At 35.5% G+C, this 25,205-nt stretch overlaps 1 protein-coding gene across 1 annotated transcript; it reads left to right on the plus strand.

Moving 5' to 3' along the window:
* Positions 1-2,050: 2,050 nt before the first annotated feature.
* Positions 2,051-16,393, plus strand: LOC122040023 (sulfite oxidase-like). The gene is made up of 13 exons (XM_042599409.1): positions 2,051-2,190; positions 2,334-2,600; positions 3,290-3,402; positions 3,487-3,549; positions 3,674-3,710; positions 3,876-3,957; positions 9,609-9,727; positions 9,889-9,984; positions 12,595-12,705; positions 12,778-12,879; positions 13,883-13,930; positions 14,009-14,224; positions 16,142-16,393. Exons 4-13 carry the CDS (start codon positions 3,536-3,538, stop codon positions 16,238-16,240), a joined length of 924 nt encoding a protein of 307 aa, XP_042455343.1. The 5' UTR covers positions 2,051-2,190; positions 2,334-2,600; positions 3,290-3,402; positions 3,487-3,535; the 3' UTR covers positions 16,241-16,393.
* The last annotated feature ends 8,812 nt before the right edge of the window (positions 16,394-25,205 follow it).

The raw sequence follows: 25,205 nt of genomic DNA on the forward strand, positions 1-25,205 counted from the left end.
AGATTTAGAAGAAGAAATCTACATAGAGCAACTTGAAGGGTTTCTGTGCCAGGGTAAAAAACAATGTTTGTATATTAGTCAAGTCTTTATACGACTTGAAATAAATGATATGAAAAGTTTGACACTGTCATGAAGGAAAGTGGATTTCAGATCAATGAATGTGATAAATACGTCTACATGAAAACTCAGGAAATGACTATGTCATGTTATGTCTATATGTAGATGACATCCTTATCATTGGGAATAATGATAAGATAATCAAATCCATTAAAGGTATATTGAACTCAAGATTTGATATAAAAGATATGAGCCTACCTGATGTGATTTTAGGGATTCAAATTCTTAGAACAACAGAAGAACTTGTTTTAAGTTAGTTCTATTATGTGGACAAGATTATTGAGAAATTCAATAAGAGTAATACTACGTTGGCATGGACTCCGATAGATACGAGTCAACATCTATCAAAAACTAAGATGAGAGTATCTCTTAGATAGAGTACTAGGGTAAAATTGGAAGTATGATGTATTTAATGAGTTCTACATGACCAGACTTAGCCTACATTAAGCAAGCTGAGTAGATACACAAGTAATCCCAGTGTTGAGCACTGTTAAGTACTGAGGTACTTGTGGTATACTCGTAATTATGAATTGCACTATACAAGATATCCTATTATGATCGAAGGATACAACGACGCAAATTGGTATCGGATATGAAAGACTCTAAGTCCCTAGGCGAAAATGTCTTCACTTTGGGAAGTGCAGCCATTTCATGGAAAACTTCTAAGCAAACTATAATAACTATAGTTTAAATTTGTAACTCTTGACAAATATAGTAAATAGATTGAATGGTTATGACAATTCTTAGAAGATGTTCCTAGATGACCGAAATCTATACCGGCAATTTACATACATTGCGATAGTTAATCGACAATTGGACAAGCACAAAGTCATCTGTATAATGGTAAGTCTCAACATATACGTCGTAGATACAATATCATTAGGTAACTACTCCCAATAGGAGTTATCACTATTTACTATGTACAGTCAAAGGATAACTTAGCAGATCCTCTAACCAAAGGGTTAAACATAGAGTTAGTTGCTAGCTTATCGCGAGGAATGAGATTGATGTAAGTTCCGATGTCGACTGTAGGTGTAAAGGAAACCCAACCTATGCTGATTAAAGATCCCAAGAATTAGGTTCAAAAGAAAAACCTAACTGTATTGAAAGACAATCACTGTGGGGGAACGACTCGATGAATCAATGAGCAGATGAAGGATAAGCATTCTTGCTTTTAATGCCCGTAGTGGAGTAATGGAAAATACTCTCAAGAGATCATCTATGTGAGAAAGAAGTGGGACCACTTCGAAGAGAATTGGAAGCACAAATCGTAGCGCTTCTCACATAACCAAGCGTGTTCATGACCAAGAACAAATGCACTCATGAGACCTGAGCTATATCAGGGAGAGTCCTCGGTGAGGTCTGTTCATGCTTACACAAATGACAGAACAGTTCAAAGATATTAGCCAATGAGCAAACATATTTTCCCAAGGGAAGGTTCAAGGGTAACACCTACCTATCCTATACACGACTTAACTGTCGAAGACTATCACATACCTTGTTTCCATTCATGTGGGGGATTATTGAAAAAATGTGAATGGAAACACGACTTATGGGTTATTAGTCCCACATTGGTTCAAAGACATTATGACTGATCAATTGTGCAAAGGAGGTGTGAATCCAAGGTCTGAATTGCACCAACTCAAGGGATCTTGTGTGAACACTATTGCACAAAGTAGACCGTGTTTGGGGCACAATGAGCCCACGTACATCAGCCTGTAATTCTCATACCTCGCTTGAATTTTTAAAGTCACGTGTCACTTGCATACAATGTTGTTGCTTTTCATGAGTGTCACATTGCATGCAAAGCAAACCTTGCTGTTGCTTTGCATGAACACCATGTGCACTTGATGTGCATGAAGGCCACTTGACATGCTCAAAAAGCGCCACCTGACTTCTTTATAAGAAAGCCTTGATCTCAACATGAAGAGAGCAGAAGAGAAGCACAGATCAAGCAAGCATGAACAGAGAGCGAGAAGAAAGAGAGTCTTTCATCGTGAGAAACCCCTCAGTTCTTCCTCATCTTTTTGTCGAGTAATTTTTTGTTCGGTAGATATTCGTGATAGCATTCAGGTATACACTCAGTTCACCACGTCAACCTGTGTTAGATTGTGTCGTGGTCTTGCTGTTTTATCTTGGGAAACAAACGTCCAAGCATGACCTCTTAGCACCACTGGAGGGGACAAATATGTTTTAAGGAGATTGTCTTGCTGCAGGACTCGACGTCTTTGTTCCTCAGGCGACGCTCCTCACGTAACTCGGACTCAGGGTTCGAGTTTGTTCGGCTTCCATCTCGAGCCTTCGGCATCAGCTTTCTCGATTTAGCACTCGGAGCACTCGTCGACTCAACAACTTGGATACTCGTCGTCTCAACAAATCTCTCTCCGACACAGACTTGGGTAGCTCCCGATGATATTGCCGATTGGCCTACTTAGCCAGGCCGATAGCTTGAGATTGTCAGATCAAGCCATCTTGACAGATAAGTAAGTACCGTCTCTCCGGCAGATTGTGGATAAAGATCCAACACTTCTTTGTTATGGTTTAAGTCTGATAAGGTTTAGTATTTACATATACTATTAATTGGAGATGGAGAGTGGATGAGGTGTAGAATCAAATACTGCATTGTCTCAAGGGGAGAAAAAAAAATTGAGTTACATATTTTGCATGTAAGTTCTTGTTTTTGATTTTAGATTTTCTACGAACACATGCTTCCTCTTTACAAAGAGTAGTGCACAACTCTGTCTTGGACATAGTATATTTTTTTTAACTGTTTTTCTTTTGCTACAATTGTTCAATGTTTGAGTATTATTGATGTGGTAAATGCATAGAACAAAGTGATTCTTTGGATATGTGATGGATTGCTGAACTTCTCTAAGGCATGGAGAGATAGCATATTGTTATTACATTTATAACATTAAGCATCATTGTGATCCTACCCTCAGGTGCTTCTGTTTGTTAGCTGCATAATTATGGTTAAGTTTGAGATACTAGTGTAACGTTACTGTCAAGAAGATTCTTATTCCTGTTATTTCATATACAAGGCCCTTCAAGGTAAGTATCAGTTCTTTCTTCAATTTATTTTCATTCTTTTTCCATAATTGAAAAAGAGTCCTGTATACTTGTCTCATCTCCAAAAATCCACGAGACATTTTTTTGTTTGTTTATGGTGCAGGAGCCATTTAATGCTGAGCCTCATCGCTCGGCTCTATTGTCATACATTACTCCTATCAATTTCTTCTATAAGAGAAACCATGGACCAATTCCAATTGTCGATGACATCAAAAGGTCATATTTTGTTCGGATATTTTTTCTATATAAGATGAACTTTATTTCCTATATTAAATAATATTTTTTTTTTCTGGGCAATAGGTATTGTCTTTCTATAGGTGGTTTGGTGAAGAATCCTTTGGAGATATCTATGTCAGATATCAGGTATTTGACCAAGAGAATATATAAATATGTATGTGTGTGCTCATGCAAGCGCACATCCAAATGCTGCTCATATTGATGGTTAAAACCAATAACTGATATTGTTGGATGGATTTACACTTTACAGGAAGCTTCCTAAGTATAATGTTGTTGCAACTTTACAGGTAAAGTGCTAACCATGTAACTTGATTTCATTGAAATCACGCTCTTTGTATATGCATCTTATCATTTCTTACCATTTCCTATATGCACCTTACCGTATGAGTTTTGCATCTTAGTTAATTGGAAAACCTTTGTGTTTTAACTGATGACAAGCAAAACCTGTGCAGTGTGCAGGTAATAGAAGGACAGAAATGAGCAAAACTCGTACAGTTAAAGGTATTGGTTGGGATGTTGCTGCCATAGGGAATGGTAAGTATCACACACTTCAATGAATTCTTTGTTGTACTTTTCCGTCATCCTTAAGGGAAAGAAAAACTATGCTGTGAAGAAGACAAAGACAACTGCTTGCCTTTGCACAAGGACTATTAATTTAAGTTTTTTTTGTAATGATATTCTTCTTGCCGTGTATAGATGACATTGGGTTTATCTTGACATTTTCGGGATATTGCTAGCATTTCCTTGAAAATCTTAGCAGATTCCTTCTCAGTCAAGAGGCTGCTTGGCAACCACATAAAAGCATCTAAAATTATGTATGCTTACAAGAGTAGAATGATATTTAATTATTCCTAAGTTCTAAACAAGATTGTTAACATCCACTAGTTCATGTCAGCCATTCCATTGCAATTGTATTTATTAACTTAATCATTTCAAAATTTCTTTTATAGATGTTTTGAGGTAAAAAAAGGTTATAAAAAAAGTCGATATAGGCTTCATATGATTGGGCCCCTATACAATACCTTATATGTATTGAAGCACATGTGATTTTTATGTTTCTTTACTATAAAATTTTATAATTTTTTTGACCAAGAAAATGTAATGTAGAACTGAAACAATCAACTCAAACTATCCATAAGATATAGTTTACATCTACATCATACTTCATTGTGAAATACAAATAATAATCGTATCTTTTACCATAAAGTAAACATGCAGTGTCTTGCTACCAAAAAACATCAAAATTTGATTTAACATCAAGGAAAATGCCTTGAAAGAAGAAATGCCATTGTTGTCCTGTTGAATTCATCTTACCTCTCACTCTCTTCAGTTTATTTAATTTGCTTCGTTGTTTACTTTTAAAGTTGAGGTACATGTAACATTATGAGATCCTTGGTTGAGGAAGCTTATTGGCTATGGAGGTTTTCAATTAAATCTCACCTCACCCTCAATCCAAGTGATATCTTTTAAACAATCATCTTATCATTCTGCTACAGTTGTAAAATCTTTTGTAGCCCATTTCTTTCCTTTTTGGAAATACTTTAGATTTTATGTACTGTAGTTAAACAGATGCCATAATTTTCTTGTCTAATATGTAGGCCTCTTCTTGTAAATAAAAAGTTAGCTTGAGCCTTATAATTTGGTTAGTCCTTTTTGAGCCAATGTAGTCTGCATAATCTTGATTCTCTAATTGATCACATATTCTGTAAAGACACAATCGCCACCGATATGGAACACATCTTGTTTGCATTTATGTGGAGGCTTGGATCACTTTCTCGAACAATGAACTCAGGCAAAAGTAGAACAAATAAATTGAAATCATGTCGTAACATGGATATTGATTGACATGGTAAGATAGTAACCATTCAACATATTTCTTGCTGTTATCGTCCATTGGCTTGTTGCATTTAATTTTTTTTGTGGTTTGTTTGAAGAATGGCTTTCCCTTGCAACACCCAAAATTCATTCCCGCTTGCAGCACTTGTATAACCAATCTTACCTGAAGAAGATACTGATTGAATTTCACGTTTTTCTCTATTTGGTGATTTCTGGTCGTGTTGAACTGATTTAAAAGCTCGACCCAGTATCAACTATTGTAGAAGTGGCATGAAGTCCAATGAACCCTAAAATGACTTGCTACTTTGGGAAGACCAGGGGTTCCCTTTTAATATAAGCACTTGTATGATGTTTGCATGCCAATATGGGATTCTGAGGTGGTGGAACGCTTTATAGACTGAAAGCTCAACACACCTCACTTCATATCAGGCTCAGAGGTACATGAATGCTCTAATATGATGTTTTAAGTGAGACAAGGTGTAATCCATGCCAACATGATTAGTGACTTGCAAGGTTTAAAATTTTGACCCGTGTCGAGATTTCGGTTCTGGACTGGAACAATACAATTTTGGTATCGCTTCGTGTCGTGCCAATATAGTTTCGGTATTTTTTAAATATAAAATATATTAATTAAAAACTAAAATATTTAAAAAATAAACAATATAAAAAATAATTTTTAAAACGGGAAAAGATATGAAAATAAATAAATAAATAAAAAAAAATTTTATTATAAATTTTAAATTAAAACAAATGATATAAAACTAATTAGATAATTTTATGAGGGTTTAATAAAGTCTTTTTAGATTATCTCCATCATAACTAGGAGTTGATTAAAATAATTAACCTAAGTTTAATTAAAAAAAATCTAAAATCCGACACCACTTGCGAGCTCGCATGATTTCGGCATTGTCACGGGATTGCACGGCTAGCCATGGCCGCGGGGATTGCGTGACTCCTTCGGCGCGACCGCGTTGGTTGTGCGACCCCTCTGCAACGACAGTAGGGTCGCACGATGCCTTCACGGCGGTAGCAGAAGGGTTATGTCACTCCACTGTTGTTGCAGGGTCGAGCGACCCCTCTGCTGTGACCACGGGGCCGCGCAACAAGTCGCACCTGTCGCGGGTTTGGTGGCGGGGTCGTGTCGGTGCCGGTCGCCAAGCGAAACGAGATATTTCGTCCGTTTCGACCATCTCGGCACGACATTTTAAACCATGGTGACTTGTGAGGGAGACACTTCCTTAATGTAAGCACGCATGCTTACATTTGGTCATGTGAGAGATGTCATGGAACACCCTCCAAACGTATGGGCTCAAAGCATCCTCAACAACTATGAGACAAGTAAAATATGTATTTAATGGTAAAAATGGAGAAGCTATTTGACGACGACAATAACAATCAAGCCTTTACCCCACTAAGTGGGTCTGACTATATGGATCCTCCTATCCCAATGGATTTTTTCCTACTATATTCTCATCTATTTAATTGTGAATTTTATAATGTTTTATCATTGTTAATCAAGTCTCCTTTGGTCTTTCTTTTCCTTCATTAGTGTGCATATTTTGCCGTGGTTTTACATCGTCTAACTGCAGTATTTATTGGTTGCCTATGCGCATGCCTATACCATCTTAAATGTGTTTTCCCTCAAACTTTTTAGCTAATGTTTTCATTTCTTATCTGTCCATTAAATATATTTGCACATCTATCTTAATATCCTCATTCCTGTGACTCTCATTTTCTACTCATGTGTTTTTTTTATATCCCAACATTCAATTCATATAGCATAGTAGGCTTGATCACCATTTTGCAAACATCAGAACAATTTTTTTTTCAGAAACTGACATGACTAAACATGAATTGGTGTTTTCTTGAATATCTTATCAGATTTTACATTTGAGTCTTCCTAGAATGTGGCCCATTCCAACCCAATTAACCCATTTTAATTTAGGTTTTTTGGTAGCTCTCGCATATTGTGCTGCCAGAATAACTAAAATTTGGATTGTAAAAGGGAATGCATGATCGATGATCCATCATTAATAATTGAGAGGATATCTGTTATTGCTATAAAATAGAGCTTTATCTAAAACAATGTCCCGTGATCCATGACTGTTGGTAACAAGATAGTAGAGGGGGTGTGTGAATATTGTTTATGCCTACAAATGAGATAATTAAATTTCTCTTACTAGTACTTTATCAACATCACCAAACAATGAACAACAAAGTAAAACTATAAACACGTAAGCGCATACCACATATACGTGGTTTGGCAGCCTCGAAGGCTCTTACTCCACGTTGTCTCATTCGAGGTAGCATTGGAGGTGAAGAAACTCTACAAAAGAGGATTATAAAATAGTGAAAATAGAGGCTTTGCAGTCTATCACAAAATATACTTGAATAGTTGTGACCTGTGTTAGCAGCCCTTTGAATCCTTTTTATAGCCACTTCGTTGAATTCAAATGTTGAAGCCGTTATGCAGTGATGGCATCGATCAGTCAGCCAGTTTGCACCATCAGTCGGTTGGTTTGTACCATCAGTCGATTGATTTACTCGTTATTGTTATCATTATCTGATTGTACTGTTAGTCCTTCCATTAACGACTTTGTTGAAGTTGTCTGTTGTAGCATCAGTCCACTATTCCATGTTTAGTCGTCTGACTTTCGAACAAAAACATTATGTTTGTCAACTCCTCAGCTTTAGTCAATTGCCTAGCTGACTCAACCATTAGTTGACTAAATTTCACATCAGATGATTTGAGTAAAATCACAAACACTGAACAAGTTTTAGGGTGTGTTTGGTTCAAGTTATCATGTATAACCAAGATTATGGGAAATAAAACATAATCAAATGTTGTTTGGTTTAACCTAGGTAATGCAATAAAAATTTGTTTGTTTGAAGGTTTTAATGAATAACCTAATTTAATATTTTACTATATTACCCTTAGTTACAAAACCAACTATATATATCTTTTAAACTTTACGTTTTTTTTCTTTTTCATATTTTTCTTTATTTTTATGTGTTTTTTATTATTTTTTATTTTTTTTTATTTCCTTTCGTTTTTTTAAATTTTTTTCGTTTTATTTTTTAAAAAATTTTTTAAAGTTTTTTTTTCATCTTTTAAATTTTTTTAATTTTTTTTATATTTTTATATTTTTATATTTTTTAATTTTTATGTTTTTAATTTTTTATTATTTTTTATGTTTTTTTAATTTTTTCCTATTTTTTATTTTTATATATATTTTTAAATTTTTATTATTTTTTATTTCTTTTAGTTTTTTTACATTTTTCTATTTTTTATGTTTTTTTATTTTTCCCCATTTGTTTATTATTTTTAAAAATTTTTAAAACATTTTTTATATTTTTATTTTTAAAATTTTTTTTATGTTTTTTACATTTTTTTTATTTTTTTATTTTTTTCTTTTTTATCACATTTTTCTTTTATTCGAGGGTATTTTGGGTAAAATTTTTTTGTTAACCCCGGAATCAAGAAAAACCTCAGTTTTCCGATGTTTTCCGATTCCGGGTTGCATGCCCTGCTTATGTGTCGGGCATGGAACATTACTCGGGAATTATCAATTATCTAAATCAAACAGGATTTTCGTTGATAACCTTAGATGAATGACCAAGGTTATCAAGGATAACCCCCAACCAAACACACCCTTAGGGTTTTGGGATTCTCAGTTGACTTAGTTACCTAGCTATGATCATCGATCAAGTTTCACCTAAATTGAGAACTACTCTCTCTTGAGTAATATGCTCTCAATTCTCAACTCACCATACAAGTGTCTTGGCCACAAAGCCATCTTCCATCAAGCTTCTCGCCCTTTGAATACGACCAAGCCCTTGGCTCGCTCATCCTACCATCCTTTACGCTTTGCTTTCGTAATCTGCATCCCTGACATTGTTTCACTCTTATGTTGCTTGTCCTAGGGTCCCCAGGATATCCCATACCATTTTTCTTCTATCTCCATGGACCTCGAGCTATTGAGTAAGCAAGACCTTCTCCATGTGTGTTCACTTGGCAATTTCCATGTGTGTGTCCACTGAGTCCTACATGCCTTAACAGACATATTATACAAAACCACAATGCCTAACTTAAACTCTTTGCCAACATCAAAACTTGAGGCCGAACCTGACCACTTGGGATTGCACCAACATTGTTGACTAAATGATGAAAATATTTATGCAAGTTTCTTGGGGGAACTAAGAGACCAAAAATGTAGTAGTTTCTGACTATACTGCTTCCTGCATAATATGGATTAAACTTTGTGATTGACCTTTTCTAAATGAACTAGGACTTAGCCCAGCCTATGCATGTTAGTGGAAAACTTACTACTTATGATTGACCTTTGCAGCAATTTGGGGAGGAGCAAAGTTAGCAGATGTTCTTGAGCTTGTTGGAATATCCAAAAATACTCCATCCTCCCCACTAGGTGGGAAGCACATCGAATTCATCAGCGTTGATAAGTGCAAGGTGAGTGGTTTTGTTTTGTTATTTATTTATTTTTTTAATCTCAGCTAAGGCAGTAGTAGAATAGTTCTCATGGTAATCTTTTCCTTAGTCTGATTAGTGATTATCTCTTGGCTGACATGGTTGCTATTTATCATCTTACTTTCTGTTGGTACTTTACCTAGGAGGAAAATGGTGGGCCCTACAAGGCATCAATACCCTTAAGGCAGGCCACAAATCCTGAAGCTGATGTTTTACTTGCATATGAAATGAATGGAGAGGTAACCACTAACCAGCCAATATTGATTAAAGTATATGCTAATGTTGTCTTCCTTTAGAGTTTAAATTCATTGGTGTCACTTTTACCTTCTCTCTTCCATGATGTTTTGCTCATTCTCTGAGTCAATTCCTCTACTCAACAGTGTTCTGTTTTACTTATAATGCTTGGCTTTCGGACAAAATTTTTAATATGTTGTTCTAGTAGATATTTTAATACTTTTCTTCTATATGCTTGTTAGTTTTTTCTCTCATACAAGCTTTCGCCCACTTGAATACGTGCATGACAACTAATGTAATCCTTCAGTTGTACAAAAATGGTTTTTTCAAAAGAATATGAAAGAAACTATACAATTTCTCAAGCAATTGAGATACCATTGGTTTACCTTACATTGCAATCAAATGTAGTTCATCTTACATTGCGAGTAGATGCTATTTGTCTTTGAATCTAAAATTGTTCTAATTTTCCTCATAATTATAACAAATAATATATAGTTTTGTCAAATTAGTTTCCTAATAGTTTCCACATATCTAATACTGGTAAGAAAGTAAAAAATAAATAAATTATAGTCTTAGACAAGGTTTAAAATCTTGAGTCATGTCGGAGTTTCAGCCATTGATTGAAACAACATTGTTTTGATGTTCCGATGTGTGGTACATGTGGTGAATTGGAGGTTAAAGGGGGAAGGAGACATTGCTTGTGCCGAGTAACATTGAAGTTTCGGTAATTTATTGAAATGATACATTTATCACCCGATATAGTATGAGACAAACCATGATATTAGGTAACAATATGATAAATAGATATGCAAATGCTGTTGAAATTTTTGTATCATTACACTATTGTCATTTCCTATGTTACTTCGGACTTGGGTAAAGCAAGGTTTGAAATTTTGAGCCATGCAAAAGTTTTGATTTATGATCGAGGAATGATACAGTTTTGGTATCATATTTTGGCTAAACTTATTAAAAATAACTTATAAGTTTGTACAACTTATAAGTTGTTTTAGGAGCTTATAAGTTGTTAGGTCTTATTTTAAAAATAAGTTGTTAAAGTGTTTGGGTGAACTTATTACAATCAACTTAAAGATATTGATGTGTTTGGTATTATAAGATTTTTTTATTAATAAAATTACCAAAAAGGATATAATACTATTAATAGAGGGTTTTGAGATTTTTATTAATAGAGGATTTTGGGTGAATTTCTGTACCGGGGGAGAGAAAATTAGAAAGAGGCGTTGGCGGAGAAGATGACACAATGTTGGAAGAAAAGTCGGCGGAGATAAAAAGATATTAGCCTTATAAAAATTTATGGAGGATAAAATAGGGATTTATGAAATTATATAAGGATATTTTAGAGAAACAAATTATTAAAATAAGATATTTTTTAAAAAAGTAGGGTCTTCCATACTTTTTTAAGTATCAATATTATTTTGGTACCTGTTTAAATATAAATATATTATTTAAGAAATATTTTTATTAATATTTAATTGTTATTAGATCTTCCTATTGGTAGCAAAAAAAAAGGTGGAGTCCGCCACCCCAGCGCCCCACACGGTCGACCTCACGACCATATGTGAGGAGGTAAATCAGGAAGCTATAGTTGACCAGTGCTATTAGATCTTCCTATTGATTCATATTTGAGATGTTTAATGTTGAGTTCAAGTTTTGATATTATCTCATAAAATGTTTGATGTTTATTAAGTAAAAATTAATTAGATTAGCTGGAGTCCACTAAGTAGACATGGTAGGATCAAGTCATTTTAAACTAAATTGGATTTAATTTAGCTTTATTTTAATTAGTTTAAAATTAAACTAAATTTATATATATAGATTGATTATTTAATTCATGGTAGTATATTTAATAAGGTTAGAAATTATTTTATTTTATTGTATTTTATTTTTCCTAATAATGTATTTTCTCCATTTTAAAGGTTTTTTTCTCTATTTAAAATAGAATAGAAGAAGGGAAAAAATTAACCATCTTTTAATATTTTTTTTCCTTTTGTTTATCTAGTGGATGGATGAAGGAGGGAAAAAACTAACCATCATTAAAGAGGTTAAGAGGTCTTTTTCTCTCTTTGTCTAGACTTGTGGATGGATGGAGGGAAAAAATTAACGATGAAGGAGGTAAAAAAATTAAGACAGGGAAAGCAATAGGGAAAGGAATTAGAATTAGTTGTGTAAAAATATAAAAAATGGAATTGACAAAAAAAACACGACTTGCAGCTGCCTCCACAAATCAGTGCTGATGCTAGTCGTCGGCAGAATGATAAATTCTACCCATATCGACGGGCACCATTCTACATTTTATACCATGGGTAAAAGTACTTTTTGTTCCTACAGATATTCTTTTTCTAAATTATTTAATTCAACTTTGAGGGATAGTGAGGGAGTGTCTGGTAGAGGGCGAAACATTGCATTTTGGAAATTGAACATTTTCCCTTCACTTCTGTATTTCTTATTGTTGCAAGTTTGCATAGTTCCATGTCAGATGACTTAACATTTCTCTATCTCCAAGTACTATTGATTTATTTGGTAGCCATTTTGTTGCTTATACATTTTTCTGTTATCATTGATTGTCACATGAGAAGATTTTTCTAACTGTTCTATAGACCCTTAATCGTGATCATGGATATCCATTGCGGGTGATTGTTCCTGGTGTGATTGGTGCACATTCTGTAAAATGGTTGGACAAAATCAACATAATTGAAGAAGAATGCCAGGTTTTTATGGTTCATTGAAGTTTTTTATTTAGTAAAATGTGGTAATTATCTTAGTGTGGATTCTTTAAACAGGGATTTTTTATGCAAAAGGATTACAAGATGTTTCCACCTTCAGTTAATTGGGACAATATTAATTGGTTTACTAGGAAGGCACAAATGGACTTTCCAGTGCAGGTACTTTGAATTCCTCTATGATGGTGGTCAAAAGTTCATTATCCTACCCAGTTGCATGCCTCTTACAAACGATCACACGTCTGCATCATTTAAATAGTATCCTTTATTCTAGATGACCAATGGAAAGCAAGAAAAGTTGAAAATGGTATTTGGCACTAATATTTTAAGTCCATAGTTTCTATTTAATTATTCAAATCCTAAATGTCCTTAACATGCAGAGACAATTCTCAGCAAATGTCTGCTAGTAACTTTTTTATCTCAGTTGATTTCTTATTTTTTATGATCAATTTTTAATATAGTTCGTATGACTATGTAACTTGTAAGCAAAAACAAAATTCTTGGACAAAATCTAAGGCCGCATTTGATTTGGGTATTTTTCATTTCATTTTTTGAGAAAAGGGAAAACATTGTTTGGTTGGCAATTTCTACATTCCTTTTCTAAAGAAGGAGATATCATTTTATGGGAAAATAGAGAATGTCTAAAAGTCATTTTCTAAGAAAAGGAAAAATGTATGTTTTTCAGAAAATGAAAATGAAACTAAATGCTCTCTAAGTTTCTTTCCATTATTTTAATATTATTTCAATGATTTAGGATCAGATCTGAAGGCTCTATGATGCCAGCGTCCAAATGGCTGATACACTTCAAAATCGTTAGGTTTTCCTAAATCTAAGTGCAGGCATTAACCCTTTATTTCTTAAAGGACTTTCAATCATAGCAAATCATCCTCCACCCTCATCTCTACTACTTTGGGTGAATGACAATAGTGTTTTGATTCAATCTCTCCTATTTTTCAGTGAGGCCATTTTGTTCTATGGTTTTCTAATAGTTAAACAATTCAAGATAGGATCACAACATGCTAATAAATCAAATGGAACCTAACTGGTGCTTGAAAAGTTCCGATCTTACTGAACATGAAATGCAATTTTCTTAATATTTTGCAGGTTGTCTTGGTATTTTTCAGAAAAACTAATTTCTGCTTTCATCAATCTTTGGTTTTGACAGAGTGCAATATGCTCTTTAGAGGATGTGGATGTTGTTAAACCAGGAAAAGTGTGTATACTATTGTTTTGGAACTTTGCATTCTAAATTCAAGTAAACAATTATAATATTTTGCATATCGTTCTATAGGTTACGGTCGCTGGATATGCTGTAACTGGTGGTGGTCGGGGAATCGAGAGAGTAGATATATCTGTTGATTGGGGTAAGACATGGTTTGAAGCTCAAAGTTATCAGAGAGGCAATATACCACACCAATCTGATGATTTGAACACTGATAAGTGGGCATGGGTTCTATTTAAGGCTGTTGTTGATGTTCCAGAAAATACTGTGATTATTGCTAAGGCGGTATGCACTATCTATTGCTACAATTATCCTTATGAAGTTTAACTATTATCCATACAAATGCCCTTTTCTTGTTACCTTATCTTTTATTTATTGTTCTAGCATTTATCATAAATGTTCACCTGATGGTTTAAATGGTTTCTAATTCTGAGAATCTAGTAGATGCCCTGCCCGTCAGATGAATGAGTAGAAAAGTTATTTATCATGTTTGCATAATCCAATCCACAGAATGTATACTAAAGAAACGTAATCAGTGACTAATCTAGCTAATAAACTTATCATACTAAAATTGATGTCATGTACACGTAGGAAAGGTATTTAATGACTGACCTAGCTAGTAAAGTTCTTACTAAAATTGATGTCATGTATTCTTAAGAAAAGTACTGATCACTGATCTATCTAGTAAATTGTTCATGCTAAAATTGATGTTACAACATCATTGGAAGTTCCCGTTTCCCATTTTATCAACACTGCTATCATGCTTTATTCTATCATGAAAATATATACGGCTGTGGTGGACTCTTATTGACATCATTGGAATTCACTGTTGTTTTCCCTTTTTATAAAGGCACTGCTATGATGCCTAGGTGTATCAAGAGAATATATACTGACTTCACAGTGGAACCTTTTTATATATTCCAAAAGTTCAGGTTACAACTGAATCTTTTGCACTTGATGGTCTTGGACCAATCTATTAACTTGGATTATGTAAAAGGAGACAAAGTGTTAGTATGGCGGAGAAGCCCTATTGACAATATGATAGGTTAATCTTCCCTTGGTCAGCGATCTCATGAGATTGCTGCCTTACAAAAAGAAAATATGAAATAGAAAACTTTGTATTATTGCTAGAATGGATAGAAAGCTTCTTTTAGAGACCCAAAGACATGTAAAATAAAGTAGGTTAACCAGAAATAGTAAAAGTAAAATAAATTGTGCTTTATATTGTATAAAATACAATTATAGTTTAGATCCTGGACTGATTTATTTTATTGGCCCTGTTTAATTAAAAGTGATTTATGTTATTTGCATTGCTGATAACTAGTGAAGCTCTTCTAGTCCGTTATCTTTATGTAGTGAATTACTAAAAAAAAATTTGAGAAGACTTTCATTGTTGTCCTCAAGATCTTTTCTAGAAGCAGAGTTCCCTTAGGTAATTTTATAATCATTATGGAGGCCCAAGTTTGAATTAGTTGATGAATTAAGGCTGGATTTATCTATTTATTTTGTGTATTTTCATTTTTCTTTGACTTTTGCTACTGAAGAGAGCCTTGACTCAATGGAAAAGTCGTTGTCATGTGACTTTCGCAGAATTAGTTTATTGCAAAATGTAAGATGAGGTTATGTACAATAGACCTAATGTGGTCTGACCCCTAGGATCCCACATTGACAGGAACTTTATGGCTGCTCTTTTAACTTTTACTGCTGCAACAAAAACAGAGGTGCCACAAAATGCAATGCACAGTGTGAATCCTATTCTCCTTGCTGCTGAGAACTAGTTAGTAAGGTTTCAAGGATACATTATTTTAATAGGTTTTTGGGCACTAACTTATTAATTTTCAGATTCATCATTAAAATATCCATGAACTATGGCATAAATTCAGTCCTCTCAGAAATCTCATAATGCCATATAGGAGCAACAACTTTGTGTCCTATTTCTGAATGAAATCCCAAGCAGGGAAGTAATAATCAAATTACTTTTGATCATTTCAAGACAGGAACTTTGGAGAGGAATTTTGCTATGGTGTCACTAAAATCTACTCAATATCAAACAGTTAATCGAGGTCTTCAACCTAGGATGCATGGAACATTATGAGTTAATAGGAACTAATACCATTCTACATGCTTTGTCTTATATCTATTGATGCCTGCTACTTACATGGCTAATTTGTTCTCTTTTATCTCTCACTTCTCAATTTTCAGGTCGACACTGCTTCAAATGTACAACCAGAAAATGTAGAGGTCGTGTGGAATCTAAGAGGTATTTTGAACACCTCATGGCACAAGGTCCAAGTGCGGTGAGCCTCACAAGTGGTGATATCCAATCTGTGAAGATGAAAGAGTATAACATGACACCCTTCATCCAGTCCACCTCAAGCTTAATGCTAAAAATAACCTGCAAGTCTTGGGTTCTTTCATGGCTGCAGTTTTCGCTGTTGGTATTGTATTTGCCGGTAAGTAAGATGCCAACGTTTCTTGTCCAGAATTTGCCACATAAAATGCTACTTGTTTTTGCGATGGTTATTCCTGCTCAGCTTTTTTTCCCCCTTTAACTTTGAATACAAGTTAATAACCATAATAAATACAATAAAAGACAAATGGATGATATATTCTTTTGAGAGGTAGAGAAAAGGTTCGAGTAGAAAACCTTGTTCAACTCTAGAGGAGCTTAGATGTAGGGGAACATGGTTTTAGGTTCTCTTTCATTGTTGGTTTACCTAATTTAAATAGATTGTCAAGCTCAAAGAAAGTAGAGATGGTTGCTGCAATCATTCCTCAAGTGTTTGAGTTCGATATAAGATTTTGATATTTGTGTAAAGGATTTAAGCTAGGCCATGAATGTGATGTGCGCGCTAAAGTTTTACAAGGAATTTTAAGTTGTACATAGAGTTTAGAGAGATGGTGACCCATTGAAGTCAAGGGTTGATGATAAATTGGCATGTCCACACCCAGTGGCTTGAAGGTCTAATAAAAAAATAATTAATTAGGTTAGATAACGTCGAGTCTGGGGTGACCGGTTCGGTTCCACGGAAATTTTCCATCGGTCACCAGGATAAATTGGGAAGCGCTCGCAACGGGTAGTCTAGGAACCCAACATCCTTTAGTTACGTGGTCCATTTGGAAGAAAGGCTTGAAGGTCTAATAAAGTTCAGAGAAGGTTGCAGGAAACATTCCATGGACCATAAGATGATTAGTATTAAGGTGATTAGAGTCGTCAATTTGGGTTGGGCCCGTCGGGTTGGCCCGCCCCGCCAAACAATTTAAGCGGGTTGAGTTGAAATTTTATCAACCCAAGTCCGCCGTGGGCCGACCCGCCTAGGCCCGCGACCCGCGCGGGTCGGCCCGCTCGGGCTTGGGTTGGCCTGCGGGTTGAAAAACACATGTAAGATAAGTTTTAAACCAATTTATTATCTTTCTTTGTTATAATTTTGAAATAAAAATAGTACTTTTCATCCAACATAGGTATTCGTTTGTGTTCATTTATATTTAAAATATATGTTTATGTATACATTTAATTGTAGAAAACTTTTTCGAAGTAAAATATTGAAGATATGAAATATTTTTTAATTTTTTTTTAAATTTTTGATGGGCCCGCGGGTTGGCCCGCCAAACCCGCAACCCGCCTTAGAATGGGTTGGGTTGAAAATTTCCCAACCCGCCAAGTAGGCGGGTTGGCCCGCCCCGCCCCGCCAAATAGTTAGCCCGCCACGGGCTGACCCGCCCCGCCACGGGTTGGCCCGTTTGACAGCTATAAAGGTGATGTTGGAGCAATTCGTGGAGCATGACTTGGTGTGGCTAAGTTAGTTAACTCAATGACTCAGGATCTTTTGGAGATTGAAGAAGGATAATATGGGGCATTTAAGGAATCATAAAACTAGGGGTGTAATCGAGCCGAGCCGAGCCGAACTCTTGAATGTTTGAGCTTGACTCGTTTATAATTTAGCCGAGCTCGAGCTTTATTTAACGAATATATTCATGGCTCACGAGTTTTTATCGAGCCTAAACGAGCTTAATAAATATAAATCATAAATTTAAATATTCATTAAAAACTAAATTATATATTTAGAGAAAATTATAATAATATTATTAAAATTTATAATTTTATTCTAATAAATAAATTTAATATATTTGTCTATATTTTTCATAAGTAGAGTGTAAAATCTATAAATTTAATATCAAAATTATTATTATTTTATTTAAAAGTTGCTTAATGAGCTTAATGAACGTATTCACGAGCTAACGAGCCGAATATTGCGAAGCTTGAGCTTGGTTTGTTTATCTTAACGAGCATCATTAAACGAGCTCAAACGAGTTTTTATCGAATCGAGTTTCGAATAGCTCGCGAGCGGTTTGATTCATTTACACCTTACATAAAATTAGGAGCATTGAAGTGTAACGTTGATGTCAATTAGAAGAAGGTGAACTACTAAGGTGAAGTATGAATGATAGCATGTGTAACGTTCCAAGTATTTGGTATGGACGAGTAGCTTAGGGGGAGATGACTTTCGTGTTGAAGTCAAAATGCAAAAGATAAACTTTGATATGTGAGCTGTGAGAGTTGAGAGATGGGTATCTTTTGAAGAGGATAGATCTTAACTTAGGTAAGAATCAATTATTAGGATGATGGTAATCGAGACTTAGTCTTGGAGGTGATTCCATTCAATTTGTCAGCCAAGTCGACCAAGATATTGACTCAGGCTTATTAGTTAGCGAAAAAAATATATTTTTTCTGTCTAAATTTGATTGGGTAGTTCATTGATTTGTCATCTATCGATTGATTGATAATGATTAAGTTGTTGACCACCTGCACTAATGACTAGTAGTCATTCTTGATTTGTCCCCAGGGTGTAGCACAGATGGGGAGTGCATGGTTATGTGGCTGAAAGGTCCAGGGGTCGATCCCCGGGATGTCACTGCCTGGGGTTAACGTCTTCGTTATGTACTTTTCACCTGTGTACTTGCATTTACCTCCCTCCATATCCGTGGGACCGGCTCTAGGGGGCCGCTGATGTGGCGGTTCCACATTTTTTTAGTAGTCATTCTTGATTTAGTCAATGAGATTAATTGAATTTATCATTTTTTTAATTATCATCCTTGATTTACTTCTTGTGTGTTGACTTAGGGACGAATTAGCGGATACTAGGGGCGAGTAAATCGCCTTTTGCCATATGTTATAATAGAAAAATGTATTGATTTATCATCAATTGATTGATAATGATTACTAGTTGATTGATGTTATAAAAATACATTATTATGTCCCTCTTATTTTTGATTTTTTTTTACTTATGTTCCTAAAATATTTTCGTTCATATTTATATCTCTTCTCTTTTATTTTTATTTTAGATAATATCTTTATCGTTAATTGCTCCATGAATATCAGAGAAGTGCATATGACGTGCACGTGACGAGAATCTCTTCAACCTCCCGCTTTCCAATCTCTTGAGCAGTTTCTTTGAGGTTGCAACTTAGCTTCTTGAGGTAGCCACTGGCTCCATAGGATATCATCACTTTCTTGCACTTCTTGCTCGAAGGAAGCGCCATGAGGCACGTTACAGCGTGTTTCTTCACTGTGTTTTGGGGCGCGGATCAAGAAATTGGACAAGATTGGGAATGCATTTATCCTCCTTGATCTTGTTGTCATTTTGCGGGTAGGCAACTAGGCTTGCAATCGCCTATGTTACGATTTCCCGGGAAGAATTGCTCTTTGCCTCGAGCATGTTTATCAGAGATGGCAAGCAACCGGATTATCCGACGAGTTTTTTGATCTCCAAGGAACAAGAGATCTTACACACGACGGCGGTGGCGGTGACGGTTTGTTGAGCCATCAAAGATCCGGTTTTTTGCATGTTTGTCGGTCTAGGGAGGAGATCGAGCGAAATGAGGTTCTCCATGGAGACGGATCCAACAAGGTTCTTCACTGTCGTGATCACCGACTTCGGCGGTATGGGCCGTCAAGGTACGTGAGGAGGCTTCGGATTCCTCCTTCCAACATGATCAGCTACCAAAATTTCTCAGTTTCGGAAGTCAATTGGAGCATGCATTCGACGGCTTGCTCCTTCAAGCCCAAAATGACGTCGTAATCGAGCACGTTGATCATGACATGGACGATGCCCTCGTCCACTAGGGTTTGCCTCACTTCGGTCATGGCAGAGAGGTTCTTGAATGTCGCAGCGATGATCGATTGGGAGATGGAGTCGCTGACTTGGTAGAGATCGATGAGAGGGGGGATTCCGCCATGGCTAACGATAAAGCGGGAGGTAACTGTGGAAGCTGAGAGTTTTTAAACAGAAAACACTTCCTTTTCTTGGGCAATGAAGCTGCTTGATTCCAGGAGTTGGATCAACAGTGGAATCGTCCCTTCGGAGATGAGGAGAGTGCCCCAATTCCCCAATTTGATGAGGGAGCATATCGCGATGGTAGCCTTCTCGTGAACCATCGACGACGTTGAGGTCAGAAGCTAGATGAGGGTTTTTTAAGTTAGGGTTTCTTTACGCCGAATGAATGACAATGGGGCTCTAATTTGGAATTTTTTTTAGAGTCACGTGCACATCACATTTCATGTCCGTCTATATTCACGGAGCAATTAACGGTAGAAATATTATCTAGAACAAAAATAAAAGAAGAGAGATATAAATGAGAACGAAAATATTTTAGAGACAAATGAAAAAAATTAGAAATAAGAGGGACATAAAAATAATAATGTATTTCTCCATAGAAAAGGATAAAAGAAGTTGTTGATCTAACAAAGTTGTGAAGTGAGAATCAAATGATTTAAGGGTTACAGTGGAGCAATTGATTGATAATGAATTCTAGTTGACTTAAGCAGTAGTTGGTAGATTTAGACTAAAACGATCGACAAACCAGTTGACCGGTGGTGGATTTAGTCGATTGAGTTGCGATAGATTAATAGAATAAGTGGATTTTGAAGTATTGAACACTATATAAAGTGGAGGAAGGTGGACATTTGAAGGCCGCAAAATAATGATTCTAGAGATCATTTGACCTTCTCTTGTAATCCTTTAGCTTTCCTCTGTAAGCACTTATTGTAGTTTATGTTATAAGAGGTTTTTCCAGATTATCCATTAAGAAAGAAAATATACCTTTAAGGGTGTGTTTGGTTCAGGGTTATCGCTGATAACCTTAGCTGGTTATCAAAGATAATCTTGTTTGGTTTAAGTAATTGGTGATTTTCGGTGATGCAACATTCCCGCCACATCAGCAATTAGGGAATAGAACCAAGAATCACAAAACCTTGAAAATCTTAGGTTTTCTACAATTCCAGGATTATCAATATTTTTTCCCAAAATTACCCTTCAAATCACATGTGGCTTTCCTCAAGGCCGGCGCCCTTACCGCAGATTGTTCGCGCGGCGCCGAACTCCTTCCCGAGTCTTCATCGCGCGGCTTCCCTCACCCCCGAGCCTTCACCTTGCGCCGCCGGACTCTCCTCCTCAACGGAACTCCTTCCTTCCCTCTCCCTCTCGCGAGATCCCACAACCTCGCCAACCTCTTCTCCTCCGTAGACGGAGCTTGTCCAATGGATGTTCTTCCTCTTGAATCGCCGACCGTGGCCCTTCTCCACCGATCTCGCTTCTTCGCCGGCGCAAAGCCACCATAGCCAACTGCTAGGGACCAACATGATCTATTGCTGTGGGTCATCACCGGAGCAGTGGCGACGCCGTTTTTCCCCTCCAAGCCCGAACCCTAGCTTCGATTTCTCGTTGCCATCCCTACGGGTTCCAACCGAAGATCGATTCCTCTTGATGAATCAAGCTCCAAGATAGAAGTTTGGTGATTTCAAGTATAGATAAGTGAAGGTTCGTGTTTGCTCTGTGTAAATTTTCTGCAAGTATAATCCCCTCTCTGAGTATGGGTTTTGGGAAGTAGAGTGGGAGTGGGCGTGCAAAACAATTCTAATGATGTCTTTGCTTCTTCATGGAGTTTTCCTAGTTTTCTGCTTCGGATTTAGGAGGTCTTCAAATGGTTTTTGATGTTGCTTTACTTCAATTTAGTGGGATTTTGAACAAGTGTTGAGTTTTTTTTGTATTAAGTTGATGAACGGTTTGAAGGAGTTGATGATGTGAATAGGTGTTGGGTACATGAGGACTAAGTGGTTCTCCGCTTACCATCGTGCAGCCATTGTGGAAGAAGCCGAAGCCAAGGACAACTCCGCCGAGGAAGCGACGACGGTGGCAATAGAGGTGGTGGGCTCGCCGTGGACGACGGTGCCAACGAGGCCAAAGCCGGGGGATAAGTTTCTCACCGGACTTGCTTTGGCCTTGCAAAAAATAAATACTTATTTTTTTAATATATTTTCGGATTTTATTTTGAGTGATATAATATCATAGTGAGAGTTAATATTTTTCCTTATTATCTTAGATTTTATATAAATACTTAATATTAAGAAAATAAAAGATTTGGAACGAAATCTAATCGATCTAAATGTATAACGTTGATAATAAATACAACTACTATTTATTAAGCTCTACAAAAAAAACTCTTTTTTTTAAAGAATATTTTCAACTACTATTTAAACCAGGGTAATATAATAAATGTCAAGTTAAATTATATCATTACCTAGTTGAACCAAACAAGGTTAAGATTATGTTTTATTCTCCCATAACCTTGGTTATGTGATTATCTGATAATCACATAACCAAGATTATACATGATAACTTGAACCAAACACACCCTAAGAATTATTCATCGGTGAGTCATCAGCTATAAATAAAAAAGAGAGTTTCAAACTACGTTATATCGATATATTAGTGATTTTGATATTAAAATTATTTATTTCATTTTACTAACTCTGTGTATAAGCCTGTTTGCAAGAACAATTGCTAATCATCCTTTTTGGCTGTCGATCATTTATCTCAAGGGGATCTTGCTAAATAATTTTAACTAAAATTATTATATGATTAATTTTTAGTCATTTTATTACTTTAAAAGTATAAATGGACTCTCATAGCTTTTTAGAGTGTATTTATCTCTCAAAATTTAAAAATATAATATATATATATATATATATATATATATATATATATATATATATAATAATTTTGATCAAAATCACTATAGATGCCACATTTAAAAGTTTTGAATTATTTGATCACTTTAAAAGTGTGTATTTAAAACATATTTATTTTGTGCCTTGCCTCGCCTCGCCTCCTGCAACGTTGTCATTCCATTGATCAAGGCAGGAAAAGGTGGGGGGATGCACATGGCGTGCCTTCTTTCCCACTTCCAAACACACACCCGTCACCTTCTCCTGAACATGCACCATTAAAGTACCTTTACAACCACATCGACTTTTATCTCTCCCTCTTTCTCGTTACTGAACCACTGTCCACTGCACCCCCTATCCCTTCACCTTTACAGGGGACTCAGAAACTACACTTTCTTTTGTAGTTTTTATTGTTTCACCAGCTCTTCATGACATCAAATGAAATGAAACTTCACAGTAATTTATGTTTTTTTTTAACTTTTAAACATATTTAGATTGATTAACCAATGTGTCATGGGAAAAGTGTATGAAAAATAAACATTAATAAAGTTGATTTAAAAGTTTTAGCATAGTATGATTGATTTATATTGAATTATAATTGTAAACATGAATGAAAGGATCTTTTTAACATGTGCGCTTGTAGACTTGTATTAAGTCTAATAATGACCAACCGATAATGATTTGACTATTAATCACCAGTCAGTTGAGAAGTAAATAACCATAATTAGGAGGATTAATGACTATTAAAGTTTGGAGCCTATAAAAAAAGATTATTTCTTTGGGAAGAATGAATGAAGAGAATAATTCATCTAACAAGTAACTTCTTTCTGACGTTCTCCATCTCTTCCCTTGTCTTCTCAAAGATAGCGCAATGCTTGATTGCTAACATGAATAGATCTAGAGATAATTTTTAATAAGAGCTAACAGAATTTTTTTATAACAAAAAAATATATTTGATAACAAAAAGTTCAATTCGACATAAAAAAGGATAAAAATACTAAGTTAATAAATTACAAAATTACTATTAGATTATCCCTTATTCAAGTATCGATTAACACTTAATGATATATTAGGTGGTCGTCGGATAAAAAAGAACAGGCAATTGCTTCCTAAGACTTTTCATCTTTTGAAAAAGCTACAATATTTACTCATTTTCAATTGTTGAAAAGATATCCTTCTCGATGTATACGACTAGACTGTCATTCGTCTACTCATTTCTTATTCTGTTGCGTAAATTAGTTTATATACACCTACTACAACCATCAATCAAATAATTATCTTCCATATTCGACATTCGGATCTCATTCAACTCACAAAATATATTGACTTTATGCGTAATTGTATATCATCATTCTTCCCTAAATATTTGAAATTGATTTTTCACACTCTCAATCAAACTTATAGCTTGGACAATATTTTAATCATTTTGTTGTAAGGCAAGTGACAACTCATGTGTAATTCTCAATATCATCTTCATCAAGTGCAACATGAAAATAAACTCATAATTCTCCATTTTTTGAATCAAACTTTTGGCAACCCCTCTACTATCAAAAGAACTAGAATCATTATAAATATTCTCCAACACTTGCATCACTAAAGGCCACAGATAATACACGAGTCAATGTCAAGTAGTGTGATCCCCAACGAGTATCTCTTGACTTTATGAAATTAGTTTGTTTATTTTTGTCATTGCCTGTACTAATGTTTCGACCCTCCAATATTGCAACAATCCTATCATGTTCAATTTGCCTAAGTTGATATTTCCTTTTTGATGATCCTCTAGTTATACTCACGATCATAGAGGCAGTTAAAAAAATCATTCGCATTGAGATTACTCTTGACAACAACAATAATAACTAATTGTAATTGGTGAGAAAAACAATGAATGTACCTTATGATGCGGTGATAAGGGGTCCAGCAAGTGCGGGTCAAGGACAGAGGTATCATATGGCGTGGAGGTCAAAGTCAAGGCCAACGTGGAGGTCAAAGTCAAAGTGGTCAACGCTAGAGAACCAACGAGCTCACCAAAGGTAGGCCGAGCGAAGGTCTATTGCAGTTGTGGATTAGGCATGAAGTGTCCGATTGGTAAGTGGCTTATTCGAGTAGAATGCTTGTACAACCAAGAGCACTACGACGAGAATATTGGATGCTCATCATGAAGTGGAGGAACGCTAAGGCGACTAGAGCGCTAGTCCGGTAAGACAGAAACAATCAGTTGAGTCAAGGGATTATGAAGAAGATCGGCTGAGGTCGACAGGGCGA

Source organism: Zingiber officinale, chromosome 2A, assembly GCF_018446385.1.
Source record: "Zingiber officinale cultivar Zhangliang chromosome 2A, Zo_v1.1, whole genome shotgun sequence".
NCBI lineage: Eukaryota > Viridiplantae > Streptophyta > Magnoliopsida > Zingiberales > Zingiberaceae > Zingiber > Zingiber officinale.

Coding starts and splice junctions, on each gene's coding strand:
- LOC122040023 (XM_042599409.1), top strand. Junction 9,985..12,594: donor CATATGAAATGAATGGAGAG/GTAACCACTAAC, acceptor ACTGTTCTATAG/ACCCTTAATCGTGATCATGG. Junction 12,880..13,882: donor AAATGGACTTTCCAGTGCAG/GTACTTTGAATT, acceptor TGGTTTTGACAG/AGTGCAATATGCTCTTTAGA.